Source organism: Leuciscus leuciscus (assembly GCF_965113295.1).
Source record: "Leuciscus leuciscus genome assembly, chromosome: 6".
Taxonomy (NCBI): domain Eukaryota; kingdom Metazoa; phylum Chordata; class Actinopteri; order Cypriniformes; family Leuciscidae; genus Leuciscus; species Leuciscus leuciscus.
Window position 1 is genome coordinate 37,451,730 of NC_138730.1, and position 19,086 is coordinate 37,470,815.

Consider the following 19,086-nt stretch of genomic DNA (forward strand, 5'->3'; position numbering starts at 1 on the left):
TGGCTTTAGCATATCATTAACGAGGAGCGCTCTGAAGCAGTGGAGTCTCAAGAGAAGCCCGTTATCCCGGTATATTTTTCTGATGATATGAAAGATCAGGTAGAGCTGGTGTGATTGAGTGGAGGCGGGGCTAATTAGCATATTCATAGATCCACGTATACTAAATGAAGCAAGGGTGTAGAGTTGCATTCAAATTCAAAAGCCAGTTTTTTTTAATGACATGTTTTAGAAAGTGACACCATTTTTGATGGGAAAACCAATAGCACAGTCCACAAACTTTATTTAAATTAATTTGTATTTAATTGTGTGTGTGTGTGTGTGTGTGTGTGTGTGTGTGTATATATATATATATATATATATATATATATGAGTCCACTATAAAACTGAGTGACAGTTGCTTGATCAAGCATTTATTTGTAATTCTTCTGTCATTTACTATAACAATGACATGACTTTGCAATTGCAAAATATTTCACGTACTTATACAGACATCAGTCACTGATATTTCTAATAACATGTTTTCCATCTCTCTCCCTTTCTCCTTCAGCTGATTCCATATCAACCCACCATGCTCCTCTCCTCCTGCTTTGATCTTGACCTTTGATCTCTGGCAGCGATGGCAGAACGCTCGGTGGCTCCAGGTCAGATGTACATAGAGGTGGAGTACGACTATGAGTACAAATCCAAGGACCGTTTGATCACCATTAAACAGGGGGAAAGTTACCTTCTTGTTAAGAAGACCAATAATGACTGGTGGCAGGTACGCAAGGACGAGGCCAATAAGCCCTTCTATGTCCCAGCACAGTATGTGCGAGAGTTGCGACGGGCTCTCATGCCCCCTCCTAAACCCCTCAGTGCAGCGTGCCGACCCATTCGACCATCTGGCCTGGATATCCAGCGGCCAGATGAAAACAAAAAGAGCCCTTCTGTCTCTCCCTCCAGCGGTGCTTTACTGCCGCCCAGGGATGACAGAGGCAGCCCGGGCAGCCCGACGGGACATGCCCCCCCAACACAAACAAACACTTTACCTGACTTGCTTCCTCGTACCAGAGCAGAGTCCCCAAGTCGCAAAGTGGATAGAGAGAGGGATAAAGACAAAGAGTTGGAGAAGAGTGGTCGAGGACCAGAAAAAGGTGCAATTCAAGAAGTATTGACGGGAGAGGGAGACAGCTCGGAAAAGAACCGGCATGATTCAGAATCCGGGGATGATCTCAGCAGCGGGTCCACTGATAACCTACAGGTGAGAGTCACTTGTATACCAACCCATAAGCGAATGCCTTTAGCTTCCCTCTTTCCAAAAGTCTATTTGAACATTCTTATCTCTTAAGCCCCTTTAAACAATTTAGATGAAAGGAATTAGCTAATTTTCTGTTTTTTGAACATCGATTGTATAAAATTTGTCACATTTTTATGGTCCGTTTGATGCACACAAACACCTAAACATTTTAATTCCTAAACGCATTCCTGTATGCCACGGTGTTCGACTCCTATTTAGCCTTAGTTACTCTTAGTTACTCTTTTTTCATATCGAATATCGCATTATTTAATGAGATATCGCATTTTTCTTCAATATCATGAAGCCCTACTGTGAAGTCATTAGTGTTGTCACGATACCAAAATTTTGACTTCGATACGATACCAGACCAAAATACCTCGATACCGATACTGAATCGATACCACGGCAAAAAAACTAAAACAGTAAAAGTAATTGAAAAATATGACAGACCTTAATCATTGTTTTATAAATTAATTTTAAAAAGCTAAAAACTCACATAACCAGTATGATCCTGCCCTGCTTTATGACCATTCCCTCCCCTTTATTAAAAATAATAATAATAATAATAATAATTACATGTCAGTGTGAACGTCCTTACCAAGATGTTTGCAACATTCACATTATTATCAATCATGCTAACATTTACAAACCTTTCACAACTCTGAACTGGTTGGGATGACAAAAATCTTATTTCATGATACGAGTCATTTATTATTTTTTAAATGTAAGTTTATAATTATAAAATTGATATTTAATTTAATTGTATCTTTGTAATTAAAAATAAGCAAAAAAGCAAATTACAAACAATATGACAAATACTATAGGAGACAAATAAAATAAACAGTGCTTAATTTCTTTTTTGAAAGCTATAGACCTTCTGTAGCTGAAACAATAAGGTCTTCACTCTATAAATTAACTATAGACTGATTCTTAATAAATAGATTAAATTTATTCAGTTAAGCATTGGGTGACTGTCTATCCGGTCCGGCCCTTTAAGACCTGCACGTATCCAATACATGATTGGAACATATACGATTTCTTTTTACAAACGGTTTACGTTCACTAAAGACATACCCGACTGTGTTTACGTGAATACTCGCCAGGACGTGCATTTTTACATATCATTTTGACTATTCAAACCTAATAGTCCGCGAAAGAGAACTGAAGTCGCGATCGTATGCTGTCTGAACGGCGTGTGCGCGCGCTTCAGGTCTGAGCCCTGCAGCGCGAGCACGCCCCGCGCTTTATTTTCTCATGCATGCACGTTTCTTTGTCAAGTGCTGCGCGTATATATTTTACTGTTCTGCTTCCGTTGTTTAGTAGTGAATGTACACGTCCTGACTCCTGCTGTCACACAGCTACGCAAATTAAGAAATACTGCTCTTATTATTTACTGTCACTCTTAAAATACCGGTACTAATAAATGTTAATATCGTATCGTTTTTAATAGCAGGGTATCGCGATACCTTCCTAGTACCGGTACATCGTGCAACACTAGAAGTCATCGCTCTCTTACTCTATCTCTCTCTCACAATCACACTCCTTCCTTTCTCTGAAGCTTTTTTTAATCATCTCCTCCCACTGTTTTTCTGTCTTTTCCTCTTGCTGTGTCATCAAAGCATTTCTGCTAAACAGCAAATGTTTGCTGTTGTGTCATCATGGCATGTGTAGGATGGTGCAAATGCTTTCTCTTACTAGCACACTTACGCTACCGTTTAAAGGTTTCGGGGTCAATTTTTTTTTCTTTTTACTACTTTTATTCAGCAAGTATGCATTAAATTGATCAAAAGTTACAGTAAAGACTAGGGCTGTCACGATTTGAGTACTCGATTTAAAAAAAAATTCTTATATAAGATATTAATTAAATAAACAGTGCATTAATATTGTCAGCTACAGTAGGTGTATTTAAGAGTAGCATTCAAGTAAGAAATTGAATAGCCTAAATGTAAAAAAAATACAAACATAATATAGACTGTATAGACACTGTATGATAGACACTGTATAAATTAAATATACACTGGTTGTTATTAAAGGTACTAAAAGTATTCAGTCAAGAGCAAACTTTCGTGATGGAGAAGAACGGCAATGGCATATGAGCGTCCACTGCGTTGCTAAACGTGGTGTGAATGTACGTCGCGTTGTAAAGTATGTTGGGATGCGGGCGCAGATCGTGGAGACATTTTAATCGTTCACAATCTAAAATTGTGACATTGCACTCCCCAACCCCAATATACTTTATTTTCAGTATTAAATAGTTCAATTGTAGCCTATCATTATCTACAAACGTTCTTTTCGTCCCGCATGCTTGACACGTAAATAAACAAGGCATTGGATCACTTGCACAGCCGCGCCTCTCTCACACATTTTGGAAGCGAACAGGTTGAAATGATAATAGACAAGTGTAGGTTGTGAATGAATGATTTCCTTTTAAAACACTTGTATATAAAGTCTTGGATGTCCCGGTGTTGCGGAGTTTACTTGATTTTGCATTAAATTCTGCGATCGCGAAATCCTGGAGGGATTGTTTGGGATATGTCCTGCTCTGTATTTTTGCCAACCCTGTTTCCATCTCTTCATAATCTACTGTCTGTAAACATCAGAAGTCCTCAAACCAAAATAATGGTCTTGGCATCATCATTTCAGTAGTCTACAACAAGGGGGCCAAAAGGGACTGACTAGAGGCCTGTAAGAGAAAAACTTATGTAAATAATAAGAAAATAATGATTTTACATTAGAATAAATAAAATGCAATAATAATAATGTATTAGTTATTAATCTTCTAAATAGATTAAATTAGTTCAAAATACATAAACATAATTTTGATCAATATAAGTAAATAAAAATTAGATTACAATTAAATGAAGTGAGTAGAATGTGTGTATGTATATGTAACTTAATAGTAACTAATTGTAAATTTATAACATACATTTTCCGTATTTAAATTGGGTTTTTATAGAGATAGATGCCCTTTATATTTTAAAATGGGGGTCCTCACATGAGGGTTATCATATTTGGGGGTCTGTGGCATTGAAAACCCCTGGTCTACAATATGTCATAGGTAAAGACTCTGAAACTGAGCAAGGCGTGTTCTGTTTGTGCAAATGTGTCTGTTAATGTATGTGACCAAAGGTCACTTGCAGGGACGTGGAGACCTTTGTAAACTACATACAGTACTACATCGAAGAGAGAATTTGATGAAGGAAAGAGATGAAAACACTCAGTCTATAGTTCCTTCCATCATCTGTGCATGTGAACAGAAGGGTTGTCTTTATTATGGTCATATGAAGATTTGCTTAATCTCTCTGAGAACAGAGGGGAGAGTGAGAGAGAGTTTGGGTCGGGATGTTCAGCATGACGTGATGGTGTTGAATGGGAGGGGGCGAGGAGAGTGTTTCTCTGTGTTTGTTTGAGTGCTTTTGTGTATTAGCGCTCTGCACTGGCTCTAGCATCCTGCATCCAGCCCAGATAAGAGTTGCTTGCTGTTGCGTCCCCCGTTATAGGATATTCTGCACAGAGCAGCACTGCAGAGACATCATGTACCCAGAGGAACCGGTAAGGCTCACACGCAGGCACACACTCACACACCTCCATCTGCACTATGCATGAATACACATATAATGCATGAATACACATACTCACACATGCACAATTGCTAAATTTAGGCTACCTCAACTACACTACAAATAGTAAGTTCATTTTCTGTTTTCTCGTTTCTTTTTTTGCTGAATCACATATACATAAAGGGATAATTCATCCAAAAATGACCATTCTGTCATTGTTTACTCACTCTCGTGTGTTTTAAACCTGTATTTATTTATTCTATGGAAGATATTTTGAAAAATGTCTTGGTCTGTTTTTGTCCATACGCTGAAAGCCAATGGGGTCCAGTGTTAAACAACTTATGCTTATGATACTCTCTAGCCATGCAAATGCAGTTGAGCTTGCATTTGCAGCACAGACGTTCACACAGGTTGTTCTATACACACAAACTGCAGTTGTTGTCAGAGAAAGAATTGGAGCTGGAACATGATGTGCTATTGTTTTAAGTTACTATGACATGCTGATGTGATGAGGTTGTGTATGTGTGTGATGTGAATTGCTGTATTACATAAGCTCTGATACATAACAGTTCAGTGGACAGCTGGCCTGAGAAGAACACACACACACTATATCAAGAATACACAATTTAAGAAATCATACACTCAGCAAATCTCTGCACAAGCAGGCTGACACACACATTACCAGGCTTGGGCACTTGTGTGTCTGTGTTTTTAATTTGTCTTGCATTTTACTCAACTGTAATAATGTGATTGTAAAGAAACAGTCTGATTCCTGATTCCTCTGCCCTGATGCAGATGAAATGCTGTTTTAAGCTGTTTTAATCTGTTTTCTCTGTCGACCGAATCTCAGTGTTCGACTGCTCCATGGGCCTATTGCTCTGTAGCTTACATAATACTATAATGCTAATACTGCAGGATAGCTACTGTTAATACACTTCACTGTAAACATGGATCACTTATCACTGCAACAGCTTTATTTAACCTTTCTGTGTTGTTTGTGAAGGTTTATTTTAATGTAATTGTTCCCTGGCATAAGCATACAAATAAATTACATTCTAATGCTAATTCCTATTCTCATTTTAGAAAGCATCTGTGAGCTCATGGTTTACCGTTGTGTGTCCCTGCACAGGTTTGTACTGAAATCTCTGTGTGGTTCAGATGAGTGGAGTCAGTTCTGGATGTGAATGCTGAGTTTGAGAGTGTCTCTAATAACTGGTGTTGTATCATGTTTAACGTCGGGCTTTTGTAGTCTCAGACTCTCAGCTTATGCATATTGCAGACAAAAATGGCAAGAGCCATAAGCTTTACAGTCATTACAGTTGACTAGGAGAAATTGAAACGGCCAATATTGAATCCAGTAAAAATATATCTCACCTTCCAAATAAAAGAGACGGTCTTCATTGTCGCCGCCTGCTTTTTTTATGTGAAACTTGTGCTTAGCTTTTGCACTTGTACAATGGCTGGACCCTGTTAAATGCATTAACTTACCCTGTTATCTGAGGGTAAGAAGCATAATTTATTATACTATTCATGTCAGATTTTATTGCTGATTTGAAATCTGTTATTGAAATGTGAGTTTGGTAAGTAGTTTTTGAGATATCACTGTTTCCCCTTTAGTTAGGTAGATAGATATACGTGCTGCCCTGAAAACTGCTGCCTGATTGTGTTCCTGAGATGGCCATTAAGTGAACCGAGTCACTTGCCTTGAAAGGGACTTTGTTGTCAGAATTTCTTTTCATCCAAATACTAACAAAGTTCTTGCACTTTTCCCATTGATTAATGTCTGTGGAGCCTTTCACTTATTGCTCCAACCATTTTCAGAAGGACACTTTAAGAGTTTAGCCTACTCTGCTTTGCACTTGTTTTTGTGGCGGTGGGGTGTGTTTTATGAGGTAATCAAATATTATGCAACATCTTGCCCAAAGGTTTTTCATGTAGTATACCTTGGGTTATATTTTCAGTCCATTCTTCCTGACTTTAACCTGACCTAAACGCTTGCTGCTTGTAAGGCAACAGTACTTATGCTCATATTCAGAACAAACTTGTGACACACTTGCATAGACAGTACTGTTTAGGTTCAAAGGTCACTTTCTCTTTCTCGGAGTACTGTTTAGCTTCAAGGGTCACTCTAAGGAGGATTGCACTTCATAATCTATGTCCCATCCTCCTTAGCACAGAGGACACATACATGCAGGATTATTCTTAATAAAGTGAGAAGCTCTCTAAGACTGGTCTGTAGTGGATTAAGGTTAGTCATGATGTGTGTGTCCATGTGGTCTATAAATGGCCACAGAGGGTCTATTTGTATACAACAAACTCAGAAGAAAACTCTGCGTTTGTTACCTAGAGATGACCCTTTCGTGATAGGATGAGAGGAGCAACTCAAAAATGATTCACTCAGACATTATTAGATTACCAGATTATATGTCTCTCTCTTGCTGACACGTTCTAGGATGCTTTGGTCCTAGTGTACGGTATTGAGCTGGACAGGCTCTGGATATTTCTGTGTGATTTAGACTTTGTTTTTACTATATTTCTAGAGTGATATTCAAATGCTTTTCTTCCATCCTTCCCCCCTCTCTCTCTTGTTTGTTCTCTGTCCCTTTTAATTGCTTTTTCTTCTTTTGAACCATATCTATCTTCGATTCCCTCTTTCTTTGGTGTTTTTGGGTGCGTGTCTATTATAGAGCAGCACAAAAACACACTCGCCTGAGTCTTTAGGGCATGTTGGCACAGAGTGTTCTGCTTATTTGAGGTGTTAAGTCTCCTCATGTTAGAAATGGAGCAGTGGAATGAGGGAGGAAATTATGAAAAAAATGAAGTGAACAATGAAAGAAGAAATTGAGTTGTTAAGAGAGAGGAAGACAAATCGCAAATTTCAAAATGCTCTTCCTTATTTTAGTACACTCTTAAAAAAATGCTGGGTTGTTTCAACCCATGTTTGGGTCAAATATGGACAAACCCAACTAATAAAAAAAAATAAACCAACAGTTGGGTTAGTCCACAATCCACATTTGACTTTCTTTTTTTTTTAGTGTATGTTTAATATTTTCTTTTATACGTTAATTTCTAACTTGTTAAAGTCACTTCTTTACCCTTTTTGTCAATTATTATATATAGCTGTAAATCCTTTAGCAGTACAAATATACAAATATTCGCCATGGCAATAAGAGTTAGAATATAGTTATAAAGGCTAAGAGAGAGAGAGAGGTATAGAAAGAGAAACAGGGATATATAAAAGGTAGAGAAAGGAATGAGGGCTACAAGAGATAGTTAGAGGCAAAGAGAGGGAGAAATGGAGTTAGCTTTGCTCTCTTCTTTATTCCAGGGATTTTGTTCTGACTTGCTGCAAGAACACTTACACTTCCTCATTCCAGCACTCACAATGTCTTGCTCACTATCCTCCTTGCTATGCACACCCTTACACTCGCATACGCATAAAGGCACATTAAGGTACATGATTGTACTGTTTTCTATTACCAAAATTTTGCACACACTGTACAATTCAGTGCTGCTCCCGATTCTTCTTTTGGCTCTAATTTAAAAAAAATTCACTTGGAGCATGTCATACCAGCATTTCCTATGCTGCTACTAAATGTTAGAAATGATATCGTACCATAGTTTGGAGAAGGAATTTAATGTTAAAAAGACTGGGTATCATAAAGTACTATAAAGATAATACTTCTTTCTTTTGTTATTTCTTCTCTGGTTGCATGCAAAAACAAGCCTACAGCTTCTTCACGATGGTGATGACTTTGCCTTCACAGTGATGAAACTTCAGCCAGTCAGGGAAAGCTCAGATTAGCTGTTCAGCAGGGGTGCGAATCCGTCAAGTCATCTTAATTAATAATATCGCTTTATACAATACAGATTGTTTAAAAGCAGCTTTACAGATGTTGTTCAGCTGAAGTCAGTTCAGTGTTGATTCAGTTCTCATACAACAGCGTCAGTTCAGTCAGATCAATAATATTGTTGAATATTAAGCGTCCCCAACTAAGCAAGCTAGAGGCAACAGTGGCAAGGAACCCAAACTCCATCGGGTGACAGAATTGAGAAAAAAACATTTGGAGACACCAGGTTGTCATTATGAATCAGGCTGCATCACAAATCAGAGTTCGGATCGGTACGTAGCATTTAAATATTCATCCAGTTCCTTTTGCTTGAAGATCTATTCATCAAGCTGGTATGGAGCTGAAAGCTGGCCATAGGGTCAGAGAATATTTAGAAGATTTTTTTGGCAAGATTTAGAAAGAAATGATGTCATGTTTAGACATAGAGGGTGAGCATTACGCCACCTGCTGGCTGTTTCTTCACGTCTCTTAACATCAAGCTGGTTTCTTGGGTGCTCACCCATCTAATATACAATAGTGCTTTGAATTATCAGGAACAGGCTTGTTTAAAGTTTAAAAAAACACTTTGCTTCTCTCTTAATATGCTTTTATTAACTACCCTTTGTGTTTGCGATCATTTGTGTTTATACATTGCTTGTTTTTTTTTAGATTCAATTGTTGTCGTTGTGATGCATGTTTTTGTCTACTGATCTTTATTCAGTGAGTTTGAAATGCTTTATTGGTGAGTTTCCATTGTGGAAACTAGTTGTGTGTTTATATAGCCCCTGGCTTTTCATGTACCACCATTCATCTTTCATTCATCCACATTCAGTGGTTTGTTTCCACAACAAAAAAATTTCCCCCAACATTTTCATATTTCACACTCTAAGCATTACATAATCCTGCTTCAGCACATGAGAGACTGCGTAATTGGGTCTACTTTAAGTAAGGGATTTGTTATGTCTATAGTTATGTTTTGTAAATATTACTGTTTAAATTAGCATATTGCTGTTATACTTAATGAAAATTGTACTGAATATTAGATCATAAACTGTTAAGTGCACATTATTGGGCAGATAGATAAAACATGAATTTTGTGGTCGCTTTGTCCAACACGTCATCACTACTATGAGCCTAATGGCCCCAGCAGGCTGAAATTAATGTTTATGGTTGTTAACTATGATGCACACCAGGGATGGAAATTAACTTTTTTGTCCACCGGCCACTGTGGCTGGTGGATTTCAAAATCTACCAGCCACTCAATGTTTTTACCAGCCACTTTCTTGTTTTTAACCGACAATGTGTAACTGCATGTGAAAATTAATACTACAAGATCTACAATACTTAAGCAGTTTATTTAATCTCAAGTCTCAATGAAATACTGACATTTTCTCTTTCTCTCTTATATATATTTATCTTTTTTACCTGGATGTGGCATTTGAATGATTCGTGGTCTTTTATGGCTTCCAGTTTTAGGTTTTTAGTCCCAACAATGAAACTAGGGCTGGGCGATATGGACCAAAAGTCATACCCCGATTATTTAGGCTGAATATCGATATACGATATATATCCCGATATTTTTTCCGCAAAGTGAGAGCAAATGTTCAGTCAAAGTCAAAGCCAAATATGACATGTCACAAGTAGTTTTATTGAAACTGGCTATTTCCACACACACAAGTACTGTCCCCCTTTACTTAACATAAATTGTAAGAATATGACTAATAGTAAAGACTAGTACTAATAAATAAACATTAGGCCTATGCTAAAGCTATTAAATAGCAGTTCCAAACTAGTTTTTGTTAATACAATGTTGGTCTGAGCCACCACAGTCATTTAAAAATATAAAAAATAACACAAAGAAAAATAAAGTGCCATTTTGGAGTTAATATGGAAACGACAGTTACCATGGTGAATACACAATATTAACAATAACTATTAATGAACCATGGAAACTGCTCCTGGTGAATAGAATGAAAATCATCCCTGCATTACTTTTATTTTGTGTAATTTACAACGTAACGGCGTTGCATGCTCGTAGTTTATTTTTGCACTTTATATACAGTGAGGCGATACACAGCGCGCGCCGCCACATTTGCGCGTGCATTTGAAGAGTGTTCGCTATGAGAACAGGATAACGGCTGACGTGACAGGACAAGAAAGTCCGTTTTTCTGAGGTGAAAGACTTTATTTCAGCGTACACTTATGTCCTCTAAAAGTGTCCGCCGTCTGTGTGAAACAGTATATTTTTATTTACTCGCCACGGTGGCCGGTAGGTGAAGCGAATTTACCCGCCACAACACAAAATCACCCGCATTTGGCTGGTGGCGGGTGCTAATTTCCATCCCTGATGCACACAACTCTTTCTCTGACACAGATTTTCATAATTTTTTTTTTTTTTTTTTGTAATTGGGAATGTAATGAAGTTTTACATTATCGTTGTGATCACATGATAACTTTTGGGGTATCGGGTGTAGGTTCTCAATGTTGCTTTGGGTTCATGTTGACCTTAAAAGTCTGACTTGGTTTAATTGCACCACGCCATTAGCGTATGTTTGTGCGCTTCAGGCAGCGTCTTTAATCTGATGACATTATCCTCTTAAGTGCCATCCTGGTTCACTATGCACTCATTGATGTGAGCTCATTACCTTGTTTCGGACACTGCAGTGATGGACTGGACTGGTGCACTTCACATGCATTATGATTCACATTGTAATAAAACGTTCAATAGCTTCACAATATAATCAAGTGATCTTTCTCTCTCACACACACTTACTCTAATGTGCTTAGTCATAATTAAATTACCTATGAGGCTGTTGTATAACAGGTTTGATTGAATGACAAGCTCGGACACAATTTTTCACCTTCTCTCTCCCTCCACCTCTCTCTGTTTCATCCTTTTGTGAGCATAGAGGTTTGTCATAAATTCTCTCCTTTTATTCAGTGCTTTTTTGCTTGGCGTTTCACTTTGTTCCATTTTCCTCATCCAGATTATTTTGTTTAAACAACTTTTTATCCATTGCAAATCTAATCTTGTCGAGATGCCTTGTGGTAAAGGAAGCATTCAGATGTGTGTTGTAAGGGTCTGGAATGTGGTTGTGCAGGTTCTTCCATAAATAGTTTCAGGTATGAATGACAGTCTTTCCCTCTCTCTCTAATCTATCCCTTCTGTTTCCCTCTTTGACTGTGACTCTATTGTTCTAGTCTCATAATATCCGTCACGTAGCAATAGAAAGAAAATACTATTCGAATCAGTTTCTCTGAGCATTAGGGATACACAGAACTTTTGGTTGCCACAGATGCCATTACTGCAATTTAGGTTTCTGTTCAATCAAGAAAATATGGCAAAAATCTGGAAAAACGGAAACTTTAACAGGTCCTATAACAGGAACTTTGACATGGAGAAAAATCAGTGTGCCTATGATCAGTGTTTCTCAACTGGTGGGCCAAGAAACATCAACAACAAAAAACTTAATTCTAAATGTTTAGAAGCACATTTGTGAGGTCAGGCACTGATGTTGGATGAGAAGGCCTTCTTAAAGGGATAGTTCACTTTGAAATTAATTTTTGGTATGTTTTAGCTTACCTCAAGGGCATCCAAGATGTAGGTGTCTTTTTTTCCGCAGTAGTTTCAATTTTTATATTTTTAGGTCAAACCGTTCTTGTCTGTCAGTCATATAATGCAGGTCTATGGTCATTATCTCAAAACACAAGCACAGAGTCCAAATTAAAACAATTCCCCGTCGTCCAAATTAAACAATTCCCCATCGTAAGTACTAGGGCTGTCAACGAATATTCTAAATTCGAATATATATTTGAATAGTTTTAAAAAACAGAAATTCGAACGTGAAAATTAATATTCGAATGTGAATTTCGAATATGGAAAAACACGCCCGCGGAAGCAGAGGCGCGGCTGTCTGCTTTGAGAGTGCGCGCGCGCTGCCTGAAGCCTTGTTCCGCAGACTGCGCGCGCACCTCCCCAAACGGACGAGGCGTTTACTCGACGCGCTCGCCGTTGTACTATTCTTTGAAACGATAGGGGGCGATTCGCGCTCGTGCGGACGCGTCGAGTATAAACAAGGCTTGAGGGACAGGTCACACGAGTCGCACTGCTGAAAGTTGACAGTGCACTAAAAGAAAAATGGAATAAATTGCAGTCAGTTTTTCCTTTTTTTAATACAAGCACCAATAATGTAAGTAGCCTTTTTCTTTTTTAATAGCACTTTATTTTTTATGAACCTCAGGGTAAAAGTTCTTTATTGTCACATTTCTCGGAATTGTGTGCCTCATTTTATTTAAAGTTAAACAGAAAAGTTCAATGTTTACCACAGCACAGCTCGCTCGGAGCGTTCAATGTCGGTTCTATACTGTAAAACTTCAATTAATGTTAATACATTTGTTTCAATCACTGAATGAAGCCTGCTATATTTGGGGCAAGAGTCGCGACCTTAAATTGCTTGCACAAAACTCTTGATCAGCACTCAACATGTGCTTATTGTTGTTCATTTAAACCGTTATGAGCAGAGAGAGCGTGAGCGCGAGGGCGCGAGAGAGAGAGAGAGTGCCTGCGAGTGAGCGAGACTGAGGTCTGCGGTCTTGGCCATTAGTTTATTTACTTGGTTTTGTGTTGGTAATACATTGTCAAATATGTTTAAACTTAAATTAACTACCTATACAAGTTATGTATGTCTCTTTGTATTAATTTGTCCTGTTATTGACGTAATGCGCGTCATTGAAAAAATGCGCAACCAGATGTTCGAATAGTTCGAATATTCGTGTGTTTTTTAGAGGGAATATTCGAACGTCATTTTTGAGCAATTTTGACAGCCCTAGTAAGTACACATTGATGGCCTAAGACACGAAACGAGCGGTTTGTGTGAGAAAACGAACAGTATTTATATCGTTTTTACCTCTTATACGCAGCCATGTCGAAGTGATCTGATCTGACGTGTACGCAGACTGGTGCATAGATATATACACACTAGATGTCGCCTTGTCTACGGCAGTTCATTGAACGAATGTCTTTAAGGCGACATCTAGTGTATATATCTATGCACCAGTCTGCGTACACGTCAGATCAGATCACTTCGACATGGCTGCGTATAAGAGGTAAAAACGATATAAATACTGTTCGTTTTCTCACACAAACCGCTCGTTTCGTGTCTTAGGCCATCAATGTGTACTTACGATGGGGAATTGTTTAATTTGGACGACGGGGAATTGTTTTAATTTGGACTCTGTGCATGTGTTTTGAGATAATGACCATAGACCTGCATTATGACTGACAGACAAGAACGGTTTGACCTAAAAATATAAAAATTGAAACTACTGCGGAAAAAAAGACACCTACATCTTGGATGCCCTTGAGGTAAGCTAAAACATACCAAAAATTAATTTCAAAGTGAACTATCCCTTTAAACCTTGTGGAAAGCCTTCCCAGAAGAGTTGAAGCTGTTGTAGCTGTAAAGGGTGGGCCAACTCCATATTAAACCCTATGGATTAAGAATGGGATGTCATTAAAGTTAATGTGCGTAAAGGCAGACATCCCAAAACTTTGGCAATGTAGTGTATATACAGGGTTTGACATTAACACCTGCCAACCTGCCAAATGTATATATAAAATTTGCTTTTTTTAAAAACACACAAACACACACTGGTCGAGGCTTGACCATGGGAAAATGCGGGTCCCATGGACAAACCATTTGAGAACCCCTGACGCATATCATGTAAGACATGTAATACATTGTTTTTCTATACAGTTTTCAATACAGTTGTCAATTGTTTGTTGCATAAGGTGTCATCATCTGAGGGGGCAGCAATGTTGGGAGACGGGTGCTGTAACTCCAAGGATTGATTCACTCTAAGGATTGATTCACTCTGTCTTTCTCTCTCTCTCCCTCTATTCTTATGCAGACTTTAGGTTCAGGGCAGGGCAGGCCTGATTCTCCTGTCTACACAAACCTGCAGGAGCTGAAGATCTCTCAGTCATCCACCCCTCCACTGCCATCCTCCTCTCCGCTCCACACCATTGGCGACTGGGAGACTCACAAAGACCAGAATGGCAGACTCTTCTACTACAACCGCAGCACGCAGGAGAGGACCTGGAAACCCCCACGGGCACGGGATAGCCTCACCAGGAAAGAGGGGAAACAAGAAATGACTGACACTGAGGTACACACCCTCAGACACTTTACAACAGACAGTGATGCATGCACGCATAAAACACACACACACACACACACACACACACACACAATCAAATCATCAAATGTGGCTTGCAAAGGGGAATAACTCCATCAGGGACGAAATATCCTCTGTGGCCTTGGGAAATGCTTAATGGGATAGCTAAACTCTTTCTCTACCTGCTGTATGTTTTATGCACGCAAAGCATTCTGGGTAACTGAGTTTCTCAAATCTTGTGGGGAACTGGTTGATTGTGACTGATTGGTGATTTGTTTCTCTTCTCTCTTTTCCTTGTCTGCATCTCTTAATTAACTATTTCACTTTCTTTTTCTCTCTTTTTCTTCATTTCTACTCGTTTTGCTTTTTTGTGATTGGCTGGGTGGCTGGGTGAAGGTTCTGTCATCGGAGGAAAACTGTCTGAGCAGCCAATCAGACAGTCAGTACGGTTCGCCCCCTAGAGGCTGGTCTGAAGAAATGGATGAGCATGGACACACTCTGTATGTGTCTGACTATACTAATGAGAAGGTACAAAGACAAACTCAGTGTGTTAGTGCTTGCTTGAACGTTTTTTTCTTACTAACCTCACTAATGAAGAATTTTTTTTTTTATATATATATATATTTTATTTGCACTGCTTTATTTTGTGCTGGCAATAAGCTGTGATTTAGTTATTTCTAGCCTGATTATAGCCTTACTGATTTGGGACAACACGTTTTTCTCAGACAGATGAATCCACAGCTTTCACGCTTTTCATGTCTTTCAAAATAAAAGTCTTGCATCAGAAAACATTTAGATTTTTATTTTTTTTATGTTGTTTTTTGACTGCACGCGCCGCGGCCCACTCAGAGCGGTCTTGCGACCCACTTTCGGTCAATCAGATCACAAGTAGATGTGGGAGACACATTCCCGTTTACACCTGGTGTTTTAATCCGTCTCTATTGTCCACTTTCAACCACTTCTGTCTCTTATTTCTTCAAGGGGAGTGTCTACAGATGGGTAAATATTTGGTCTTTTTTTGGGATCTTTCGACCTGATGGACGAAATATCCTCATGCAAATTACATATGAAAGTGACCGGAGATGATGGAGAAACACAGAGAGAGCAACAGCTTTCATTTCTGCTCTGCTCTGCCATGTTAGAAATCAGGAATGCTGACAGAACATTGTGCTTATGTTTTTCCTCTCAACCAAACTTGGGTCTCCTGCTGACAAAGTTTAAATCCAGTCTGGCTAGCGCACTTCCCATAATGTTTACGCATTAGGTCAGTAGGCAGAAAGTAGGTGTCTTTTGTGGCTGTTTTAACACATTCAGCCACATGAGCGTCTACACTACGAAAGCAATCTGGTTGAAAGCGTTTTCGACTACCTCTAGAAGTGGTCGAAAGTGGACAATTTCAGAACCAGGGATGGAAATTAGCACCCGCCACCAGCCAAATGCGGGTGATTTTGTGTTGTGGCGGGTAAATTCGCTTCACCTACCGGCCACCGTGGCGGGTAAATAAAAATATAGCAGCTACTGTTTCACACAGACGGCGGACACTTTTAGAGGACATAAGTGTACGCTGAAATAAAGTCTTTCACCTCAGAAAAACGGACTTTCTTGTCCTGTCACGTCAGCCGTTATCCTGTTCTCATAGCACACTCTTCAAATGCACGCGCAAATGCGGCGGCGCGCGCTGTGTATCGCCTCCCTGTATATAAAGTGCAAAATAAACTACGAGCATGCAACGCCGTTACGTTGTAAATTACACAAAATAAAAGTAATGCAGGGATGATTTTCATACTATTCACCAGGAGCAGTTTCCATGGTTCATTAACAGTTATTGTTAATATTGTGTATTCACCATGGTAACTGTCGTTTCCATATTAACCCCAAAATGCCACTTTATTTTTCTTTGTGTTATTTTTTTATATTTTTAAATGACTCTAGTGGCTCATACCAACATTGTATTAACAAAAACTAGTTTGGAACTGCTATTTAATAGCTTTAGCATAGGCCTAATGTTTATTTATTAGTACTAGTCTTATACTATTAGTCATATTCTTACAATTGATGTTAAGTAAAGGGGGACAGTACTTGTGTGTGTGGAAATAGCCAGTTTCAATAAAACTACTTGTGACATGTCATATTTAGCTTTGACTTTGACTGAACATTTGCTCTCACTTTGCGGAAAAAATATCGAGATATATAGGCTATCGTATATCGATATTCAGCCTAAATAATCGGGATATGACTTTGGTCCATATCGCCCAGCCCTAGTTTCATTGTTGGGACTAAAAACCTAAAACTGGAAGCCATAAAAGACCACGAATCATTCAAATGCCACATCCAGGTAAAAAAGAGAAATATATATAAGAGAGAAAGAGAAAATGTCAGTATTTCATTGAGACTTGAGATTAAATAAACTGCTTAAGTATTGTAGATCTTGTAGTATTAATTTTCACATGCAGTTACACATTGTCGGTTAAAAACAAGAAAGTGGCTGGTAAAAACATTGAGTGGCTGGTAGATTTTGAAATCCACCAGCCACAGTGGCCGGTGGACAAAAAAGTTAATTTCCATCCCTGTTCAGAACGTTTTAGACCCCGTTTACACCTGTATTAAGCAACCAAAATGCATCTTAATACCAGGTGTAAACAGAGCCTTACAGAGCTTTCTCGAGAACGATTAGTCAACTGGTTGTTCAGGCAACTCACTGACTAGTTGATTTTGAAGATGTTTTTTTGCACATCATGCCTGTGTGTGTTTTGTACATGTATATAGTGGTTGAGACACACAGACGAGCGAGGCCGGCTGTATTACTACAGTGCAGGTGACTCCAGATCTGAATGGGAGCTTCCTAAAATTGGTCTCAAATCACAGGTGAGACTAACAACAGATTCCGGTTCTTATCAGCATTAAAAATATCAGGAAGTCCCAGATATCCCTTTCAATTTGATTTAAAACAAATAATCCCGGTTTCAATACACCCTGTGTGGTGTTTTATTTAAATTGTGTGTCTGTGTGTGCATGTACACGTTGCAAGTATATCAAGATTTGTTTGCCTAACATACATCATTACCAGCCCTAATAATTTTGCATCTTCTCGTCCCACCTGTTCTAGTCTAACCACACACCTCTGCTGCCAGGGGATGCACACAAAACTCGTAGTCTTGATCGGAGACTGCCAGATCCCATTACTATTACCAGGACGAGACGCAGCATATATTCAGAGTCCAATGACAAGGTACTCATACGTATACATACAAACAAAGAGAGAAAATGGGTCTTCTTGCCATTATACAGGAGACAGTGACAACATGCATAATAAAACTATTCAAATTCAGTAAAAATGCCAAAGTTGAGTAATCAAACACATTGTTTTAAGGTGGTTTTATCTTCATTTAGTGGTTAAACTCTTATTTTTCAGTCTTTTATGAAGATTGATTAGGTATTGTGTCACACTGTAACTGCTTAGAGGTTGTTTTATTTATTAGCGCTGGTCTGGTTGAAATTAACAGTTCTTTTGGTTTTTAGTGAGGAAGAAGTCTCCCAATCTGATTTGGGTGATATTCACATGTGCTTAATGTTTGACTTAAGTTAAAACAGAAATCTGTCAAGGACCGGCGAGCCTTCCCCCCGCACCACAAAAGCACCTTCCGCTCTCACCCTTATAGGCCACAAGTCAGTGCTGTCCCACCCCTATATTCCAGCAACCAATCATGTCGAATGAGATGATGCATGCACACTTTTGCCCATTGCAACTCATTTTAGTACACACAGTGATTTCTGCACAAATGTGTTCAAACTGCATGAGAAATTGCTAGGGATGCTCCGATCAGGATTATTGCAGCAGATTCGACTATCGGTTTCTTGTCATCATGATCGGCCGAAATTAAGACCCGTCAATAAATATAAATTGCATTTGAATATATCATCCTGCTTAAAGGAATTTTTTTCTGCTCTGTCATCATGTAAACACACTTATGTTGCTCAGATCCTCTAGGATGTTTATTTTGTGAGTGGTGTAAAGTTAAGGAGAAGATGACAGAATTTTTATTTCTGAAAGAACCGTGTCTTTAATGATGCTTTGCACTTGTATGATTAATCACATACTTTGATTAAAAGATCAGCAAAAAAAAAACATACGTCCTGTCTGGCTTTGGAAACTGATGCTGTCTTCAAAACAACCTGTTTTGACCTATTAGAATATCTTGATTGATCCTGAAATGGAGATAGAAGTGTAATGCTATCTGATTAA

The 19,086-nt window shown here is 38.7% G+C and overlaps 1 protein-coding gene across 3 annotated transcripts in view; it reads left to right on the plus strand.

The window, feature by feature from the left end:
* Nucleotides 1–19,086, plus strand: part of arhgap12a (Rho GTPase activating protein 12a) — a 36,691-nt gene that overhangs the window by 9,624 nt on the left and 7,981 nt on the right. For 2 of the 3 annotated variants that reach the window (XM_082173512.1, XM_082173513.1), the window contains exons 2-7: nt 548–1,240; nt 14,577–14,834; nt 15,240–15,371; nt 17,610–17,708; nt 17,950–18,072; nt 18,426–18,509. In XM_082173512.1, coding sequence (XP_082029638.1) covers nt 617–1,240; nt 14,577–14,834; nt 15,240–15,371; nt 17,610–17,708; nt 17,950–18,072; nt 18,426–18,509 — 1,320 coding nt within the window. In that variant the 5' untranslated portion in view covers nt 548–616. The remainder of the gene's footprint in view (nt 1–547; nt 1,241–14,576; nt 14,835–15,239; nt 15,372–17,609; nt 17,709–17,949; nt 18,073–18,425; nt 18,510–19,086) is intronic. The other variant, XM_082173514.1, reaches the window with a different exon arrangement.